At 38.5% G+C, this 19,915-nt stretch overlaps 1 protein-coding gene across 1 annotated transcript in view; it reads left to right on the top strand.

Moving 5' to 3' along the window:
• LOC120629872 overlaps nt 1-19,584 on the top strand; it is a 221,538-nt gene extending 201,954 nt beyond the window's left edge. Inside the window, exons 3-14 of the mRNA XM_039898946.1 lie at nt 4,230-4,364; nt 5,154-5,331; nt 5,640-5,891; nt 6,532-6,780; nt 8,511-8,770; nt 11,253-11,394; nt 12,839-12,979; nt 13,112-13,269; nt 13,931-14,001; nt 14,500-17,249; nt 17,713-17,886; nt 18,999-19,584. Coding sequence (XP_039754880.1) covers nt 4,230-4,364; nt 5,154-5,331; nt 5,640-5,891; nt 6,532-6,780; nt 8,511-8,770; nt 11,253-11,394; nt 12,839-12,979; nt 13,112-13,269; nt 13,931-14,001; nt 14,500-17,249; nt 17,713-17,886; nt 18,999-19,247 — 4,759 coding nt within the window. The 3' untranslated portion in view covers nt 19,248-19,584. The remainder of the gene's footprint in view (nt 1-4,229; nt 4,365-5,153; nt 5,332-5,639; nt 5,892-6,531; nt 6,781-8,510; nt 8,771-11,252; nt 11,395-12,838; nt 12,980-13,111; nt 13,270-13,930; nt 14,002-14,499; nt 17,250-17,712; nt 17,887-18,998) is intronic.
• The last annotated feature ends 331 nt before the right edge of the window (nt 19,585-19,915 follow it).

Genomic DNA, 19,915 nt, shown 5'->3' with positions numbered 1-19,915 from the left:
TATATTCGGAGGCACTAATGAGGTGGGAGGGGCTTAGATAGATAAGGTAATTTAGGGGGTAGGGGTTAAGAAAGGTATAAAAGGCGACACATTTGGCTTATTTTTCACTTAACAACTATTCTTTGTAAAGTCAACATAATAAAATTTAAAGTCAACAGATAAAATTTACGTGTGCACCACTGCCGAAGCCGGTAACAGGGAATAGTTCACCCCCATTTATTATTACACGTCAATTGTTTATTCTTCATTAATTGCATCATATACATACATAAGAAACATGACCCTTAAATTTGTCGAAATAATTTTTATTACTTTACTGAATTTAGATTATTATTGCAAAAATTAATCCACTTTAGTAGTGTTTCTCGAACATGCGACTAGTCCATCCAATTAGCAGTTGACAGTAATTATTTTACCTTTATTGTCCGAAACGTTTACCATAAAATGGGGAACTTGGAAAAGTTTGTGAGCTAGCAAGATTACGCGGGTGGGAAATGAGACGTTCGCGGGGCGTTTTTACTGTTTTTGGACAACTATACTGCAAGCAATAATAGATGAATGAGGGTTCTGTACGTTCTTAATTCTGTGGATGTTCCGTATTGATACTTATAAACCTTCCCAAAATATGAAAGTAGTGAATATCATAAAGTTTTCCCGAGTAAAAGCTTTCTTTATGCCATCGCCTTTAGTATTCCATGTTAGGGAATTGGATTAGGACGGATTGGCTGTAAGAAGGTATTACGGGACGGACGGACAGAAATGCGATTATTAGATACAATCGACAAGATTATCGATGTTAGATTGTTTTATAAAAAGGTCCAGGCTTCGATTCCCAGTTGGGTCAATTTGGGGAAGGACGTTTTCTGAATTGGATTAAGTTTGGTAATTCCGAAGGGCAGATAGAAGCGGTGATAGCCCAGGACTTCGACTTCACTTTCGGGGGGCCGAGTTCGAACCCCAGCACGCACCTCTAACTTTTCTAAGTTATGTGCGTTTTAAATAATTAAAATATCACTTGCTTCAACGGAAAAAGAAAACTTCGCGAGGAAACCTGCATGCCTGAGAGTTCTTCATAATGTTCTCAAAGGTGTGTGGAGTCCAACAATCCACACTGGACCAGCGTAGTGGACCACGGCCTTAACCCCTTCTCATTGTGGGAGGAGTCCCTCGATCTGTTGTGTGAATAATGATGATGGTGGATTGAAAACTATACTTTTTAAATACGTTTTTGTGAGAAAAAGCATTGTAAAAGGCACATTATTTTTGACGGCCGATTGGCGCAGTGGGCAGAGACCCTGTTTTCTGAGTTCAAGGCCGTGGGTTCGATTCCCACAACTGGACAACATTTGTGTGATGAACATGAATGTTTTTCAGTGTCTGGGTGTTTATCTATATATTATAAGTATTTATGTATATTATTCATAAAAAATATTCATCAGGCATCTTAGTACCCATAAAGCTGCGCTTACTTTGGGGCTAGATGGCGATGTGTGTATTGTCGTAGTATATTTATTTATTTATAAAAAAGAAAATAACTCATACGATTGAATTATTTGAAAAACCCTACTTATTCTTCCATATCACTCAATACAGACCTTTATCCATTTTAACAAAATACCTCCCAATGGTAATAAATGGACCGCATTGCATTCTCGGCATATTGCTTCCATATTGAAAGAGGCTGTGGCATTATAGTGAAAATCCTCACGGTATTACGTCAAATGAATTGGCTCTTTATATAAATTCTTCGAGGGTTTGAATTCCTTTAGCAGTGCCGCAGTCCCAGAGGGTAGTTGATGGGTGCAATATTGAAAACCCTTTCAAGGACGCGTAATATTTTCGATAGCTTGTCATAATTACGATATTGCTTTTGAGGTTTCTTCGGAAGAGGGTGCGAAAACAATGCTGTAGAAGTAAAATAAATAAAAAGCAAAACTAAAGAAATTAATAAAAATTGAAAAAAAAATATTACATATATTTAGTATATTTAGTAGCGTTGGCAGCTCAGCTCAGCGGTTATCTCGCGCAGTGGGCAGCGGCCCTGGCTTTCGAAATCCAAAGCTATGGGTTCGATTCCCAGAACTAGAAAATGTTTGTGTGATGAACATGAATATTTTTCAGTGTCTGGGTGTTTATATGTATTGGATAGAAGCAGGCGTTACTTTGCGGAAATCCATGATATATTTTAAAAATTAAGCTTAATTTGCTATACTCCGCGAAAAGCAGGAGAATCTGTATGGTGTAATTTATAATACCTTCAATCTTTATACTCCACACCAAACAGATCTTCGGCAATGTATCCTCTACGCACGTTTCGCTCCGAAACCGGAGCATCCTCAGGAGATGTTGACTTTACAATGAATAATTGTTAAGTACTATTAATTGAATAATTGTTGAGTATTGTTAAGACAAGTATTATTAACAATTACAATGCAAATTAAGCTTAATTTTCATTATATGTTTGTTTGTATTTATGTTTATTATTCCTGAAAACATTAATCAGTTATCTTACCAATAACACAAGCTTCGCTTACTTTGGGGATAGATGACGATTTTTTTTATTATCATCTCATTCAACGCCGTTTACAAGGCCCAAGTGTCCTTCCAAAATTAGAAGGATTTATTCTTCTATTCCTAGACCTGTCTCCGTACTTGGTACCTCGGAACCGGCCGTTGTATGTCGGATAAGAAAGGTTTCGGCCGTAGTTGGCCCACACTGGCCAAGTTCAAATTCGTATAGGTACTTCACATGTCGTTGAGAACTTTTTGGAGAACTCTCCGATTTTTGCGAACCTCGATCACTTCCATTTTTTAAATATGATGAATAATGTTCCACGTGAAGTAACCCTACTCAAGTTAAAGCTTCGAAAATCCGCTCAGCTTTTGGGTCAATCTCTTCCAAACTCCACACCTGTGTAAATGTGTCATTATATAAAGTACCCGCGGCTTTCCACGCAGCTGGGACAGACAATGCGTCTCGTCGGCGAAATATTCAAATTCATATTATACTTTATTCAAATATTCTCTTTTGTATCGTTAAAGTGTATTTCTCGGTTATTTTTTCTTTCTTCTGGCATTACACAGATTAAACAATGTCAGGTGTCTTGTGAATATGTTTAAGGAAACTTAAAATATCAAGCGAAATTGAGTGACGAAAAGGGCGGGAAACTTCGCACATGGCGGACGCGGCACCTCCAACGAGTTCACAATAAACTTAAAGAAAAATCCGGAAAAACCGCGTCCGCCATGCACGAAGCCTTCCCTTTTCGTTTCTTGGTCTATACATTTATTTCGTTTTGAAATTGGATTCTTTCGAGAAAACCCGATCTAATCACTATTTTTTTTTCTATTGACTACATGTAAAACCTGCATATATTTTTGAAATGATGGATCCGTGCAAAGATTGAATATCGACAGAACATTAACGAGGTAATATTTCGTTAATGTTTATTTCAAGATCTAATGGCACTATTGTTAATTTTCTTAGGTATTCTTATCAATCGGGTTTAGTTTGTGGTTCAAGACGTTTATTTTCTCAATTACAATTTCACTTAATGAAAATATTTGCAACTTATTTTATGTAGGTAATATTATAACTACAAACAAAGGCACGAACAATCTGAAATTATAAAAAAAAAATGGAGGTAAATTTACAAATACTTCATACTATCATGCATAGCCGCACTCAGATTTTGTCAATTACAACGGTTTTTTGTTTTTTTTTTTAAATATTGAAATTTTGTTCTATTTTAATGTCGTTAGGTAATTTATTATACGCTTCCAGACTGCTATAGCTTATATATTTACGATGCCGTAGCCCACCACACTATCCCAGTGCGGGTTGGTAGAGTTAACACGCCCTTGAGAACATTATGATGAAATCTCAGGCACGCAGGTATTCCTTCAACTTTAAAGCACGTAAATAAATAATAATAATAATAAATAAATATACTACGACTTAGTGGCGTATTACGTCGCCATCTAGCCCCAAAGTAAGCGTTGCTTGTGTTATGGGTACTAGGATGACAGATGAATAATGAATAAACACCCAACACTGAAAAACATGCATGCTCATCACACAACCATTTACCAGTAGGGGAAATCGAACCCACGGCCTTGAAACTCAGAAAGCAGGGTCGCTGCCCACTGCGCAATCGGCCGTCAAAAGTCATATATAACTCTGGCAAATGAATTATCTCTTACTTATATTTCCTTTTCTCGCGTTCCAGTCACATCACACGGACCGCGAGTTGGCTGCCACCAGTCGAGAACTGGCCTTCCAGAGACAGCGAGAGCACTGATGAGGAGCTGCCTTATGGCTGGGAGCAGGCGTTGGACAGTCGAGGGAAACCTTATTACATCAAGTAAGTTTTTTTTTTTAAATCTAACACAAATCATCACGATCATTCCTTTTTACAATATAGCCTTTTTATTTCACTATTGATTAACTGGAGTTATGACTTCGGCTACACTTTCGGCGGGCCGAGTTCAAATCTACAGATGATACAGTCTAACCTGTTAGGGATATTTCAGTCATAAAAAACCCATACCCAGTCGGTTTCTACACGACTACGGAACGCTAAATCGCTTAGCGGCACGTCTTTATACGTAGGGTGGTGACTAGCCACGGCCGAAGCCTCCATCAAGACCACGAGTGATGACTAAGCCTAGTAGTTACGACTTCAACCTTTTTCGGGGGGCCGACTTCGAATCCCAGCTCGCACATATAACTTTTCTAAGTAATGCGCGTTTTAAGCAATTAAAATATCAAAACATCGTGAGGAAACCTGCATGCCTGAGAGTTCTCCATAATGTTCTCAGAGGCGTGTGGAGACAACCAAACTGCACTAGGCCTGCGTGCTTTGAACACCACTAACACTTCATCGTACAAAATCCTCCACGCCGAAGAATTTCTCTTTATTAAATACTAGATGATACCCGCGACTACGTTCGCGTGGTTTAAGGTTTTTTATTCCCCCGGAAACTCTCTTACTTGCTGGAACAAAAAGTAGCCTTTGCACGCCAGCTAATGTCAATACACTGTGACTTCGTAATTGATAATTTAATGGCATCCTTTAAACGTGTGTATTATGCAAATAAAGATCTATCTTTTTATCTATCTATCTATCAAATAATAACCTTTTGTCTTTCAGCCATGTCAACAAAACGACGACGTACGTGGCGCCCGAAGGCTTCTCTTGCGAGTCTCCGCCGGCGCCACGGGACGTGGTTCTGGAGAGGGACGCTGAGCTAGGCTTCGGCTTCGTGGCTGGTTCCGAGAAACCTGTGCTAGTACGATTCGTTACTGACAACTCGCCGAGTGTTGGAAAGGTACGCAACTGACTGATACATTGTATTCCGGATAAGAATCCGAGGACTTTTCCTGTGGAATTCAAATAAACTTAATAACTTATTAAATAAGCTATAGCACAACTGCTATCAACATAATTTTGCTTATAGATCCTATCTTCTGGAGACAGGCATGGTATATTTTCCACTCTGTAAATTAAATAAGTACACCATTTTGATAAAAGCAAAACAAACCCGGATGTAATCTAAGGCAACAGCGAGTAGGTACCTACTACCTAAATATATAATATATTAATATATAATATAAAAATCTTAAATTACCATTCCAGCTAGAACCAGGCGATCAAATCCTCTGCGTCAACGGGGAAGACGTCAGCACGGCAGCACGAGAGCACGTCATATCAGCAGTACGTGCTTGCTCGGAGAAGGTCACGCTGCGAGTGTGCCAGCCTGCCAGGAGCGGCAACTTGACCAGGAGATCTGCATTTCTTTCAGCAGCAAAACGAGCAAGGCTGAGGGCCAGACCTCCAAGAGTTAGATTCGCTGATTCAGTGCAGTTGAATGGGGCACCGATGTACCCTGTAAGTTACAAAGAAAATACTTATAACTACTTAAACAGATCCTCAAAAATCCGCACTCTACCTGGGGGTAGATCATAGATGGTGGGGGAGTGAGATGGGTCTCACTCCGATATTAGAGCTTTCATAGGATTTGGTCTACAGCGCACCATGGAAAAAAAACATGTACACGCGTTAGAAGTAACTAAAAAGATAAGAATTTAAAAAAAAAAATATCTTTAGCTTTATTCTACGTTTCTAGAAAAAATGATACAAACAACAGAAATAAGGTATTTAATACATTGAACGTTTTATTATAACGCTATCTAGTTTAATAAAGTTTATTTAAGTATCATAATTAAAGAAATTGACGTAATAAACATAATTAAATTTGGAATACTAATAGACTCAGTATCAACCAAGTTCCACTCAACATTAAAATTTTAGATCTTTGTACAATTGAATCAATAAAATCTTCGGAATGAGCCCGCAGACTTGGACAATTGAAACACTGTCAAACCTTATAGCTAACTTCAGGGGGTTGGTTTTTGTGACAGCGTGCGCGCGTCGTAAAAATTGCTCCCTAACGCGCCAAAATTATACTATGTATGTTATGTATGGTATTTTGTACCTAGGAGTATATGTATATATTTTTCTCTTTCAGCCCTCAGCCTTCTCCCTCGGCGATCTTTGTCTACCGCCGATGGCCAACGTCCTCAAAGTCTTCCTCGAGAACGGTCAGACGAAGTCTTTCAAATACGACGCTACTACTACGGTAGCAGACGTGGTTACCAGTCTCAAGGACAAACTGTGCATCGTCGCCGAGGAACATTTCAGCTTAGTGGTGGAACATGTAAAAAGTTTGAGGAGAAATAAACTCACTTTGTTGGATCCGAAAGAATCTTTAGCCAGGGTAAGAGTTTTTGAATGACCATTGTAATATAAGTAATCGCTCTGAGTTTATCCAATGCGAGATGATAAGAGTGCAAAAAATATAAATTTCAAACTTGATTGAGTTGAGAATATAAATAGGGTTCCCAATTACATTTGAAGTGTCAACCTCCGTGCGTTGGAGAGCACGGTAGGCTGCCGGACACATTTGTTATCTGTAGCTTTGGACAATAGTCGTGAAAGCCCACAAACCCAGATGCCATCGAGAAGAGCCGGCAAGAAACTCAGCAGATTGCTCTTTTCCAACATCATTTTATAGTTTAAATTTTTTTTTAATTTGTCTGTTTTGTGAGAGATGAGAGAGAGAGCGGAGTGGTCTAGTTCAAAGCAGCCTTGTCGTTAAGGAATTCACCAATCGTGGACAATATGCAGATATCACTAATTTATATTCGTTTCTAGTATGTTGATTGTTTATATCAACTTTTGCCCTGCATAGTGTTGCTCTGTTTATAGGCGATTGTTTTTACCTTCAGGTTAAATATCTCCTTGGTCTGTACATTATTATAATAATAATAAAGCCTTTATTCAGACACAGTTTTTTTTTGTTTTTTTACAATTTACACTAATACTTATTAACGACTCTGTGAGTCTAAAGACACCGAAACTAAGTTGTAGTCTGTTTGCCCAACGTTGCCAAAGGCCTCCCCCATTATTTTCCACTCTTTTCTGTTTAAAGCTGTCCTAGTACATGTTTACCCTGCTACTGTTTTCAATTCGTCTTCCCACTTTCGAAACTGTCTACCTCAATTAATTTTTCTATTTTTTGGTTACCAAAATAAGATATTTTAGTTCCATTTCTCGATTCCTCTTATTATTATTTTTATTGGTCTGTAAATTATTACAATTAAAAAAAACCTTTTTACTAACTTGACTTATGCATAACATTCATAACTTATGCATAAGATTCATAACTTATGCATAAGATTCATATTTGGTCTCAGGAAATATGATCACATCGCTGAGTATCGCAAAAAATTTAAGTGGCTTCCTATTAGGCATCGGCGTAATCTGCATGTCCTTTCAATCCTGTATTCTACTCTTTTTCATCGTTGGACACCACTCTACCTTAAACAACGTTTTAATTTCCTTGGCCCGTGTCCGTCTCAAGGATCTCAGCATTCTGCTAGGGAGAATATTCTCCGAATGATGAAATGTAATTCTTAAAGTTACTCGGAATCCTACACAATAAAAGCTGCAACGCTGTGGAATGCACTCCCTGACGATATTCGTCGCTCTAAATCCCTAGCTATTTTCAAAAGCTGTGTTAGACATCACTATTTGTCATTATAATTTTGTTGTTCGTATATGTGTACTTATGTATCTATAGTAAATATATATAAATATTGATTATTATATATATATATATATATATATATAAATAAGATATATATATATATATATATATATATATATATATATATATATATCTTATTTTATTTATCTATTTTAATAATTTATTATATTAGTTATTACTAGTATGTACTTAAGTTTTTAAATTTATGTATTGTATATTGTAATTGCGATTTCCCGTCTCTCATGTATTATTCGTACTATAGTTAAGGTTATCTGGCAGAGATCACTTTTAGTGATAAGGTCGCCTTTTGCATTTAATTTTTTTTTAAGTATATTTGTAATATCTCCTTTACTACGCAATAAAGATGTTTAAATAAATAACTTGGCCAATATTTCCAGATTGCGGCGCGGCCGGGCTCCCACAAGATGCGCTGCCTGTTCAGAGTCGTCTTCATGCCCTCGTCAGCGGCTGAGCTGGCCCAACGGGACCTCGCAGCGTTGGACTACCTGTACATGCAGTGCTGCAACGACGTGGCCCAGGACCGGTTCGCTCCGGAGCTGCAGCCCGATGTTGCGTTGCGGCTCGCCGCGTTGCACATTCACCAGCACGCGCTCGCACACAACCTGTCACCTGCTAAGATAACTGTCAAATCTGTCGAGTAAGTTACATCACGGTTATAGTATCTTTAGGTTGTGTTACCGATGGATGCACAAATGGTAACCTAAGTTTTATACTGAGGGTACAATTTGTCCGTCCGTTGCGTTGTTTTTCGTTCGGTTTCTACGCGACATCGCACCGGAACACTAAATCGATTAGCTGCACGTCTTTGTCGGTAGGGTGGTAACAAGCCACGGCCAAAGCCTCCCAACAGAACAGACCAGAGAGATCCTGCCGGTGATGGAACTCGGGACCTGCTATTTAATTCACGGCGCTTACCGCGAAGTTTTTTTTTCATAGTAAGGGAAAAATGGTGAGAGTAAATTTTTACGATGCGCGCGTACAAAAACCCGACACCCTGAAGTTAGCAATAATCAACAGTTTATCAAAAAAAGGTTTGATAGTGTCTACTTTCAATTGTCAAAGTCTGCAGGCTCATTCCAATGATTTAATCGTACAAAAAACACAATTTTTTGTGTGAATCTTGGTTGTCCGAAAATGAGATAACTAGATTATGCATTTTAATAAATCTTTCAATGTATTAAATACCTTTTTTCTATTGTTAGTCGTTTTTTCTACAAACATAGAATAACGAGAAAGATGAAATTTTTGAAAAGATTTTTATCTCGTTACGCCAATGAAGTATAGCTTCTAACGCGTGTACATAAGTACACACATTTTTGTTTGAGTAACCGCTTGTTTTCCTGGGATAAAAGTATTATATACTACCTTCCGACCTTTCATCGAACATTTATAATATTATTAATTGTACGCTTGCATTTACCGGTTTTTATTATCAAAACACTGTATCATCAAAGTATGTAACTTTTAAAGGTAAACAATTTTCACACATTTACTGTCACTGTACTTGACGAAGTGTTTGTCTTATGCAAACAAAGTAGCTTCTCTAAAACTGTATAGGTTTATTCTATTTATTAATTTAGTACCAAACAAAAGTTATATTAATTCAGGAGAAGGACAGCTTAATTCTTTAGAAGGACAGCTCTAAAGAAATTTTTCCAGACCCCGAATGACAATTTACTTTGACATAATAGTGTTCCGATATTGGAAAACGTTGAAAAAATTGCGAGTGTACATATCCAGGTTACGCTCACGATCACGAAACATTAAGGTAAAATTTGGCGATTCGCCGTTATATTCTGTTCGATGCCCACTTGTTTGCATCGAAACCGGCTCCCGGGGCGAACTGCGAGCTTGACTTACGTGGCCGACACGAGCATTCACGCATTGGCAGTCTCAGTGCATTTACTAAACTTTGTAACAAAATAAATCCTAGTAAACCAGCAATCAGTTTAATTTCAATAGATAAACTTTAATACAGTCCAAACTATATAAACACACAACAATTCCCTTAGTCAACTCCAATGGCTTGAATAGGGGTTTAACCAGGGTAGGGATAAAGCAACAAGATCGCATAAAATTGAAAAATCCTCCTTCTATACCAGTTAAATGAAATTTTTAGGGTAGGCAGTGCATTTGTGCATGTATGAAGCGCACGCCACTAGTCTCCTCGTACGACACTCGCGGGATCTTGGTGGCAACCGCATTCTGATCCGTCACCACAAGTCACACGTAGTTTCGGATACATAGCAATAGTAGAACATGTTGTCGTTTATTTTCAGGAGAGAGTTCGGGGTCACACGTAGTTTCGGATACATAGCAATAGTAGAACATGTTGTCGTTTATTTTCAGGAGAGAGTTCGGGGTCACACGTAGTTTCGGATACATAGCAATAGTAGAACATGTTGTCGTTTATTTTCAGGAGAGAGTTCGGGGTCACACGTAGTTTCGGATACATAGCAATAGTAGAACATGTTGTCGTTTATTTTCAGGAGAGAGTTCGGGGTCACACGTAGTTTCGGATACATAGCAATAGTAAAACATGTTGTCGTTTATTTTCAGGAGAGAGTTCGGGGTCACACGTAGTTTCGGATACATAGCAATAGTAAAACATGTTGTCGTTTATTTTCAGGAGAGAGTTCGGGGTCACACGTAGTTTCGGATACATAGCAATAGTAAAACATGTTGTCGTTTATTTTCAGGAGAGAGTTCGGGGTCACACGTAGTTTCGGATACATAGCAATAGTAGAACATGTTGTCGTTTATTTCCAGGAGAGAGTTCGGGGTCACACGTAGTTTCGGATACATAGCAATAGTAAAACATGTTGTCGTTTATTTCCAGGAGAGAGTTCGGGGTCACACGTTGTTTCGGATACATAGCAATAGTAGAACATGTTGTCGTTTATTTTCAGGAGAGAGTTCGGGGTCACACGTAGTTTCGGATACATAGCAATAGTAAAACATGTTGTCGTTTATTTTCAGGAGAGAGTTCGGGGTCACACGTAGTTTCGGATACATAGCAATAGTAAAACATGTTGTCGTTTATTTTCAGGAGAGAGTTCGGGGTCACACGTAGTTTCGGATACATAGCAATAGTAGAACATGTTGTCGTTTATTTCCAGGAGAGAGTTCGGGTTCGAGCGGTTCGTGCCCGGCAGCCTGCTGGAGAGTATGAAGCGCAAAGAGCTGCGGCGCCTGGTGGCGCACTTCCTCAAGCTCAACGCGCAGATGACCGGCAGCCAGCGACACCTTACGCAGTTGCAGGTAACAGTTCCTCCAGTTCCCGTTCAGAACATTAGAGGTACAATAATGTCAACTGCTAAATGTAATTAAGTGATTAACAGAATGTTCGAGAAACACTCCTAAAGTGGAGTGATTTTTGATGCTTCAATATTAGTCGTGTTCACGGTTTATGTTCTTAATACTTGATTGAACATTCAAAAATCTAATGTGGCACTATCTTACAATAATAACTACTAAAAACTAAAAATTATTATCTGACTAACATACTTTTCCATTACTACTTAAATAAAAATGAATTTTCATCTCCTTTCCATTATGAAGTTTACTTTCTTTTATAAAGTTTTTTTTTTTTTTGTTTTTATATGTGATTTCATAATTGGACTTCCCTCAACTAAATAGACAGAATACCAGCGGTGTGGGTACATTAGTATCCGGAACATTAAGCTGAGTCAGAACCTTTTTATTGGCACGACACATCATAGACTATTAATAATTAAGTACAAAATTTTTAAGTTACTCCGTATGTAAGTCTGTTTGTGTTGTTCTGGTAAATTAACAAATTCTTTTCTAATCTATTCTATTCTAATAATTCTGAGGCGGTGATGATGACGCTTGTTGTTGTCCACCCAAAAGTTCTAGACAAGTTTTCACTTAAAAAAACTTTTGAAATAAAAGTTAAACCAACTAAAGAGTAAATCATTTTTGGAATAATTCCATCTTCAGTACCATCCGGTGCCAGGTTCCAGTCGATCTAAAAAGATGCACCTACGACTAACTCTGTTAGAAAATGTTTGTGTACCCCGACATACTGAATAGTTGAACACTGCATTCTCCATAACCTTTACGAGAATGCTGGTGTGATGTTACGGCTTTTGATTGCGTGGACAATGCATATTTATGCGATTGATTTGCTGCCATTTATTGAAGAGTTCCGTTGTCTGATTTTAAAACTCTTCATCAGATCGATATGAAATTTCATTTTGGCATAAAAGCCTTTAAAAAAAGTTACTAAATCTTTTACTAATATATAAACCTGAAGAGTGTTGCATAGCCCATATATCGAGCAAGGCTATAGGCTATATATCATAACACGAATAGTAGCATAGCTCCAATGAAGAATGTTTTAAAATCATGGGTTTTTTTCCTTTTTCGAGCTTTCACTGCGTGCGCTGCGTAAACGATTTAAGTTTCGATAAAATTATATACGACAAAGTTGTTCCCCTTTAAAAGTTCTAAAAATAGGCCGCGACAGCATTTGTCTATCTTTTAAGGTTTACTTATACGTGGAGGAAGTCGCGAGGGACCGCTAGACGTCTATAAATTAATAAGCACGAACATATATATAAAAAAAACCCGAATCTATAACCTTCTCTAAAGTTTAATTACCCTGGGGAAAACAATTGCCTTGTATTTTTGGATTCCTATATTGTTTGTATACAGAGGGTTTTTTTTTTCATTTTTGCAGGCAAAACTTCACTACTTGGATATAGTTGGAGGTCTTCCTAGCTACGGCGCGAAGTGCTTTAGCAGCAGTCGCCCTGAACGCGTTCTATTGGTTTCACCGCGTTTTGGACTTAGCCAAATCGTGGGCAGAAATAACTCTGTGGTGAGTTTTGATAACAACATGGCCATTATTCATGACGTTCACTGATCACGAAAGCTATATTGATGGGCTATAGGATGTAAATTTCAGCATCTTGTTTGTATAATGACAAAAGTTCTTTGTTTTTATTTCCAGCCTCAATCTATTGCATCTTTGGAAGAAGTGGAAGGTGTTCGCGTCAAGAGCGAATGCTCTGGTAGTGCGGATGTTGCTATATTTTTACAGAGGGATCGAGTTCTGGCGTTACTTATGGAAGAGCGAGATGCAACTGAAATGCCTCTCATCATAGCTGGGTAAGTAAAACTTACAACTACTATGTGATCAAATCAGAAATTAGGAGACTGTAGAAGAACTACAGTTACAGACGTAGCTCAGCGTGTCGCCTAGCTGGTGGCAACGTGCAGGGCACATATCTCGGAGAACCGATGGACGTTGGCGTCTTAAGGTATTGGAACACCGCACCAGTAATAGCAGCGTATGTCGACCCCCAAACAAGATGGACAGACCATATAAGGCGAGTCGCTGTGAAAGTTGGAGGCAAGTGGCCCAGGACCGTGTATTGTGGAACTCCTTACAACAGTCTATATCCACCAGTGGACGTCAGTTAGTTGAATGGAATGATGATGAAGTAAACTTGCTGGTACAAAATCGTTGCACTGCGGATTTTTTTCTTGGGAAGTGCATTTACGCGTACCATCCGTGGACTAGTATTTGAGACTCAATGACGACCCAAGCGAGTGTAATGTTGCTTTAGATAAACACCTCGGTGTGAGGTGTTAATGCTATACTCTTTGGTGTCCACCGTTGTGTGATTGTGAGTTTAGAGAATAGGTGAATGTTTGTATCAAAATCATAAATAACTATTTGCTGGTCTTCCCTTGTATAAGTCAGGGGTACATAATTTAGGCTCAAACGTTATTGGTTTGAATTTTAATTTTTATATTATTGTTTTAGGTATTACAGGCTAGCAACTGGCCGAGAGTTAAACATTGAGCTTGAAAGGGAGCCTATGACGGAAGATATAGGTACGTTTGACTTTGATACCTTTGCTTTGGCGCCGAGATATGTATATAGCGCTATCAATTTTAAAGAAAAGTACAGGGCAATAACTAAAAACAATGTAGTTACCGTAAAACTAAACACAGTTAATTTCTGTGTAACTTCATCTAAAAATATTCTAAAAACACACTAACTAATAATATACTTTACTGAGCTTCCACGCTTTATTTACTACAACTAAAACCTATCATACTGAAATTAATATTACAAAGCCGATGCTAAAGTGCGCTTCAACTAGTATGTTCAACGTTACACTAGTATGTTGCTGCGACACTGCAGCACTGATTTTCCGGTGTATCCTTGGCTGACATAACAGCCTGACTAGAAAACAGTTTAAATGATAGGATATGTATAAATTTGGTAAGAAATAAGAGTATAGAAAAAAAAATACAAATAACCCTTTTTTAAACAAATTCTTTGTAAAAATTTCCACTATTTATGTGTAATATTTGATTTTTTTTCAGCTCCGCCTTACCTGTCCCAGCACAACGTAGTTCCGTCAAAATGGAGCTACTTGTATTATGATGACGCCACGATTCTGGGCAAAAAGCACTTCGCTATCTTCAGTATGCCGCCTCCATATCATTCCACTCCAGATCAGTCTAAATCTAGTTTAGACACTAACATGAACAGCAGTATAGCCAACCGTAATCACAGCAATAACTCCAGTCCATTAGTTGGTTATGAAACAAAACCTGGTTTATTGGGTCACGATATTCATTTCGAGAAATGTAAAAGGACCGAGGAATTCAGGCTTTTTGACCCTAACGATGCTTGTTATCTAGACGATGGTATGGGCTTTGATCTACAAAGCGTATTATCCATGGAACTGTTAGAGAACGCAAGTAATCCGCGCTTAGTAGAAGCAAAGAATGAAGAAGTGTTAAGAAGAGTAGCAGAAATGCAGAAACTAGTAGAAAACTCTGAACAGTATTTGACTGAAAATTGTGATGTTTATAATGATATTGGTTACAATGGTATTTTAAGAGATGAATTAGTTGGAAAGGAGACTTGTGTAGATCATTTAGAGAGTGATACGGAATCGATTAATAGTAGAATGTCAGCTGCTGATGATGCTCCGGGTATCCTTAAACATAGTGATTCGTTATTACTTTTAACTGAAACGATCAATCAAGGATTGAGTGGTTTGACCGTAGCTGAAACTGAAAAAGAATGTAATGGTACTGATCTAACTAAAAGGCAAACACAAGGACTGAGTGCAATACTCAATAACTGTGGTCTCACTGATGCTTTATTAGCTCTTAATAACGATGTTGTCTATTCTGAAAGTGATAATGATTCTTCGTATACACCGACCAGCAGCCCTATTCGGAAACATCAAACTAAAGCTTCCACTAAAGCAGTTAGAACTAGTTTCGGTCTACACAGTCCAGATGCTACGTTAGACAATAAGGAGTCTAATCTAAAAGAATACCTAAAACAACTAAGAGAGAAAAGTAATAGAGAAGAAACCGCATCTGAATTTCCATTTTACTATCAGGGAAGTATAGTAGACAACGACGCCGAGCTTATAGATTTAACTTTAATACCTCCACCACAAACTCCTGATGAATTAGACTGTTCAACACAAGTGCCTCAAATTTTACCCATAGTGCCACCATCATTTGCGGATGACAAGGATACTGAACCAAATGATATACCAAGGAGTAATGAACTAGAAGAATTTATAGCCAATGTTACTATACAACCTCCTACAGTTAAAATAACACCAGCAATAGAGCTTACTCCCGAAGAAATTATGTCGTATATCATTCCACCACCGCCGGGGTCAAATTCATCAACTTTAGATAGAGATATAGCTAGTTATGTCAATCAAAATGAAATTGTTGAAACGAAAAATGAACAGAACAACTGCAACGATGTAAAAACATCCAATGGCGATGTTACAAGAGGAGTTTTAAGTGTGAGTGAAATCAGAAGCATGTTCAATGCAAAAGGGTTAAGTGATGCTAGAAATAGTTTATTATTAAAGGAAAAAACCAAATCTCAAACGAAATCAGATTCCCCTAAGTGTAAAAGAAAAAGTGTAACAGGGGAAAAGCAAACAAATGGAATAGCACACATAATAGAATACCCGACGGTCGAAAGGAAAGGTATGTTTTCCTGTTGCAGTAAAGATAAAAACAAAAGTGAAGATAGTAGTGAAGCCGAAACTGAAAAAATCGACGGCCACATACAAAATTCAGATTCAATGCCCGACGTTTGTGAGATAAGGCCTCCTCCTAGGAGAAAAAGTAGCGAAATACGAAAACCACCCGAACGCCCTCCAAAAACGCCCCCAACACCCGCTCCCCGACCAAGATCGAATTCATTCACATGTCCAAATAACGAATTAAGCGTAGTAGAAATTACGACTAACCATTTCGGTACCATGAATAATAGGAAACTAAACTATAAGGTTGTATGTGATTTAAACGAAGGCCCAAAAAGTATTCCCCCACAATTACCACCTCGACCGGAAAACAGGGTTCTGTCACCTCCACCTCCAATACTACTGCCGCCTAAAAAACCACCACTGCCTCCAGTTCCCAGCATCGAAGTATTACGTATGAAAAACTTGCAAAAATTATCTCCAGTGCGAGCCACTGAAAGACTAGCTAGCATTGGTTCTCCGCACTTTCAAAGAAATCTCAGCACTTACAGAAATCTTGAGAACGAAAACAGATTAACTGACGACGAATCCCAAAGCATAAGATCAACGCAAAATTACAGCTCAATGACATTGCAGAATAGACATGTTCGTTCGAATTCGGAGACAAAAAGTACTATATTGAAAAACAAAGAGATGTCCACAGCTTTGTCATTATGCTCTCCACAAATGAACAGACGTTTTAGCAACAGGCCTGATATTTTAAACGGAGCTCCAGTGGGTGATCCTAGAATGTTCAGTCCTCCTTTGTCCGAAAGGAAACCTTTAAGAAGGGACAGTGCTAGTTCCGCTGTTAAAGTTCAGAACCACGTGAGGTTCAAGGACGATGTCATTGATGACATACCTACACCTCCTTCGCCTCCTACGGTGAAGTTTCCGGAGTGTCCGGCCGGGAATAATGGGCATGTGTCTATAGAGAATTTGTTGTGTAAGACGGAGGTTGCGGTAGACGGGTTGCTGCAAAGGTTGCATCAAGTAGCTCAGAAGTGTTCGCATCAACACGCACACGGTGGCGGTGAGGACATCGATGAAGCCAAATTTCAGGTAAATAAAAATTAATTTATCAGTCCAAATTTTTAGTGGTTTCATGGTTATTGGATACATTTCTAAACGTAAACTCAGATCGAAATCTGAACCTGTATTTTGATCATCTTTAATTTTTTTCTTTTTCAGTATTCCTTACGCATAGAGTAAAACCTACCCTAATTACTAAGACTCCGCTGTCCGTTTGTTTGTCTGTTTGTCTCTGTGCGTCCGTCTGTTACCAGGCCGCATCTCATGAACCGTGACAGTGAGACAGTTGAGATTTTCACACATGATGTTATTCTGTTAGGTACTGCAATAACAACAAATACTAAAAAACAGAGGATTTAAGCTTTTATACAACAGACATGTAATTTTCCCACGTGCGGATTTTTTGTTAGAGACCTTTTGCTAAAAACTTTTATCAGATATTTATTACTTTTGAAATTAAATGCAATATTAATATACTTGTCCTTTTACTTAGCGCGCTCGCAACGAGTTGACATCCTGCGCGGTGTCGCTGGTGGGCGCTTCGCGTACGTTGGTGGGCGCTCTCGGGGCTTCCCCCGCGACGGCCCCCGCCCCCCTCGCCCCCCCCGCACCCACAGCCCTGGCCGACTGCCTCGCCCCTCTGCGACGCCTCGCTGACCTCGCTCAGGTTTGTAATCTTGCCATTACTTTTCTCTTTCTCCCCGTTGAAGGGATACAATTTTATCTTCTCCCACAGCTATATCAACCATCCGAGCATTTGGGCACAAGTGAAAATAATACACACACGGATTCTCCTGCTGTTCGCGGAGTATAGCAAATTAAGCTCAATTTTCATAATATATTATGCATTTCCGCAAAGAAACGCCTGCTTCTATCCAATATCCAAATACTACGTGTAATAATAAACGGGGGTGAACTTCTCTCTTCTTGTTCCCTATTGTCACGCTTTGGTAGGTGGACAGTTTAATTTTATCCCTTGTCAGAGGGTATAATCTGGGGATATAAGTTTTGTCTCCTGCATATATAGCCGTACAGGTAAGTGATGATGCAGTCTAACATGGTAGTGGGATAACCTGTTAGGGGTATTGCATTTATATTAAAACCATAACTTTAATCGATTTCTACAAGCTATCCATCTTAACTCTAAATCGATAGATGGCGCGTCTTTGAATAACTAGATTTAAAGAAATGAATTCTAAATTGAGTATTTAATATGTTTTATGATTCAATGAAGATAGCATAGCACATCAACGTCTATTTTGGTATCTCAAAGAACTAATAAACTTCGACGGCCGACTGGCGCAGTGGGCAGCGATCCTGCTTTCGAAATCCCAGGCCGTGGGTTCGATTCCCACAACTGGAAAATGTTTGTGTGATGAGCATATTTGTTTTTCAGTGTGTGGGTATTCATATCAATAAATATATTCATCAGCTATCTTAGTACCCATAACACAAGCTACGCTTACTTTGGGGCTACATGGCGATGTTTTGTCGTAGTATACCTATTTATCTTTATATAAATATATATATATAAATTTCTTCTGTGCGTGCACTGAACTCCTCCTAAACGGCTGGACCAATTTGAATGATTATTTGGTATACGTTTGGGTGGCACCCTGGATGGTTTAGATTCACAAATCAGCCCGACAGATGGCGCTGGGGTCCGCTAATTTATAAGCTAGCCCTGAGGTCGCAGATAGTGGTTTGTACGTACCCCCAAAGAATGGTGCATCCGAAAATATTTCTACACAACGAACTAATTGAGCTGTTATTTTATAGGCACTTGGAAGACACACATCCGCGCCATTACAAACCAGAAACTTGGTCCTCCGAGTCCATGACGTCACAGCTGCTTTCAAAGACCTAGCCGGTGCTGAAATGGCGCACATCATTCACGAACACAACGCCAAAAACAGCCAAGGCCAAGACTCCAATTCCTCATTGGAAGGCCAATTGGCCTTAAGAGCTGAATGCCTTGCCAATGTGTTGGCGACATTGCTCAGGAGTTTGAGAGTATTTTCTCCTTAGAAATCACTAGTGGGTAAACCTATAAGAGGCAGCTAATAAAATTATTTCTATTATTAACTTTATAATATGTTATATAATAAAAAGCCTTAACCAGGGGCGCCATAATGACAATAGATTGGCTGTAGATACATTTTCATTAGTCGATAGTTCCGGAAATTCCCGCATGATCGTATCGACCAATAAAATTCACGGAATTTCTCGCATACGAAACGTTTTCTGTAGACCGGTCAATATTAAAAATGCGAAATTGACTGTTTATTTCTTTAATGTAATATTACCTCAACTCGATCACTCATAGAGGTAGCTTACATTTTAGAAATGGACATGTTGATATTGATATTGGTATTTATTATTCCGACGATTTTTATAGATTTTTATACCAAAAGGTATAACAAAACAAAACTGGACGCAGGAACCGCTAGCAAAAAGTCTTAGTAATGTCCATCCATATCCACTTATCTCATATATGTCCATCTTGTGTACATACTTTCAAAACAAGTCATGTACTGCACTAAAACTTTCACGGCTAGCTATAAAATGTTATCTAAAAAGCCCTAAATTTGGCGCCAATTTTGTTACGTTTTGAGCAACAGATAATAAATATATATGATATCTATGAACATTGCTCGCTGTCATAGACAATTAAAATTTTTTAAAATGTGTCATGG

This window comes from Pararge aegeria, chromosome 15 (assembly GCF_905163445.1).
Source record: "Pararge aegeria chromosome 15, ilParAegt1.1, whole genome shotgun sequence".
Classification (NCBI taxonomy): domain Eukaryota; kingdom Metazoa; phylum Arthropoda; class Insecta; order Lepidoptera; family Nymphalidae; genus Pararge; species Pararge aegeria.
Note: the sequence above shows the minus strand (reverse complement) of the source record. Positions and strands in the feature narration are given on the sequence as shown.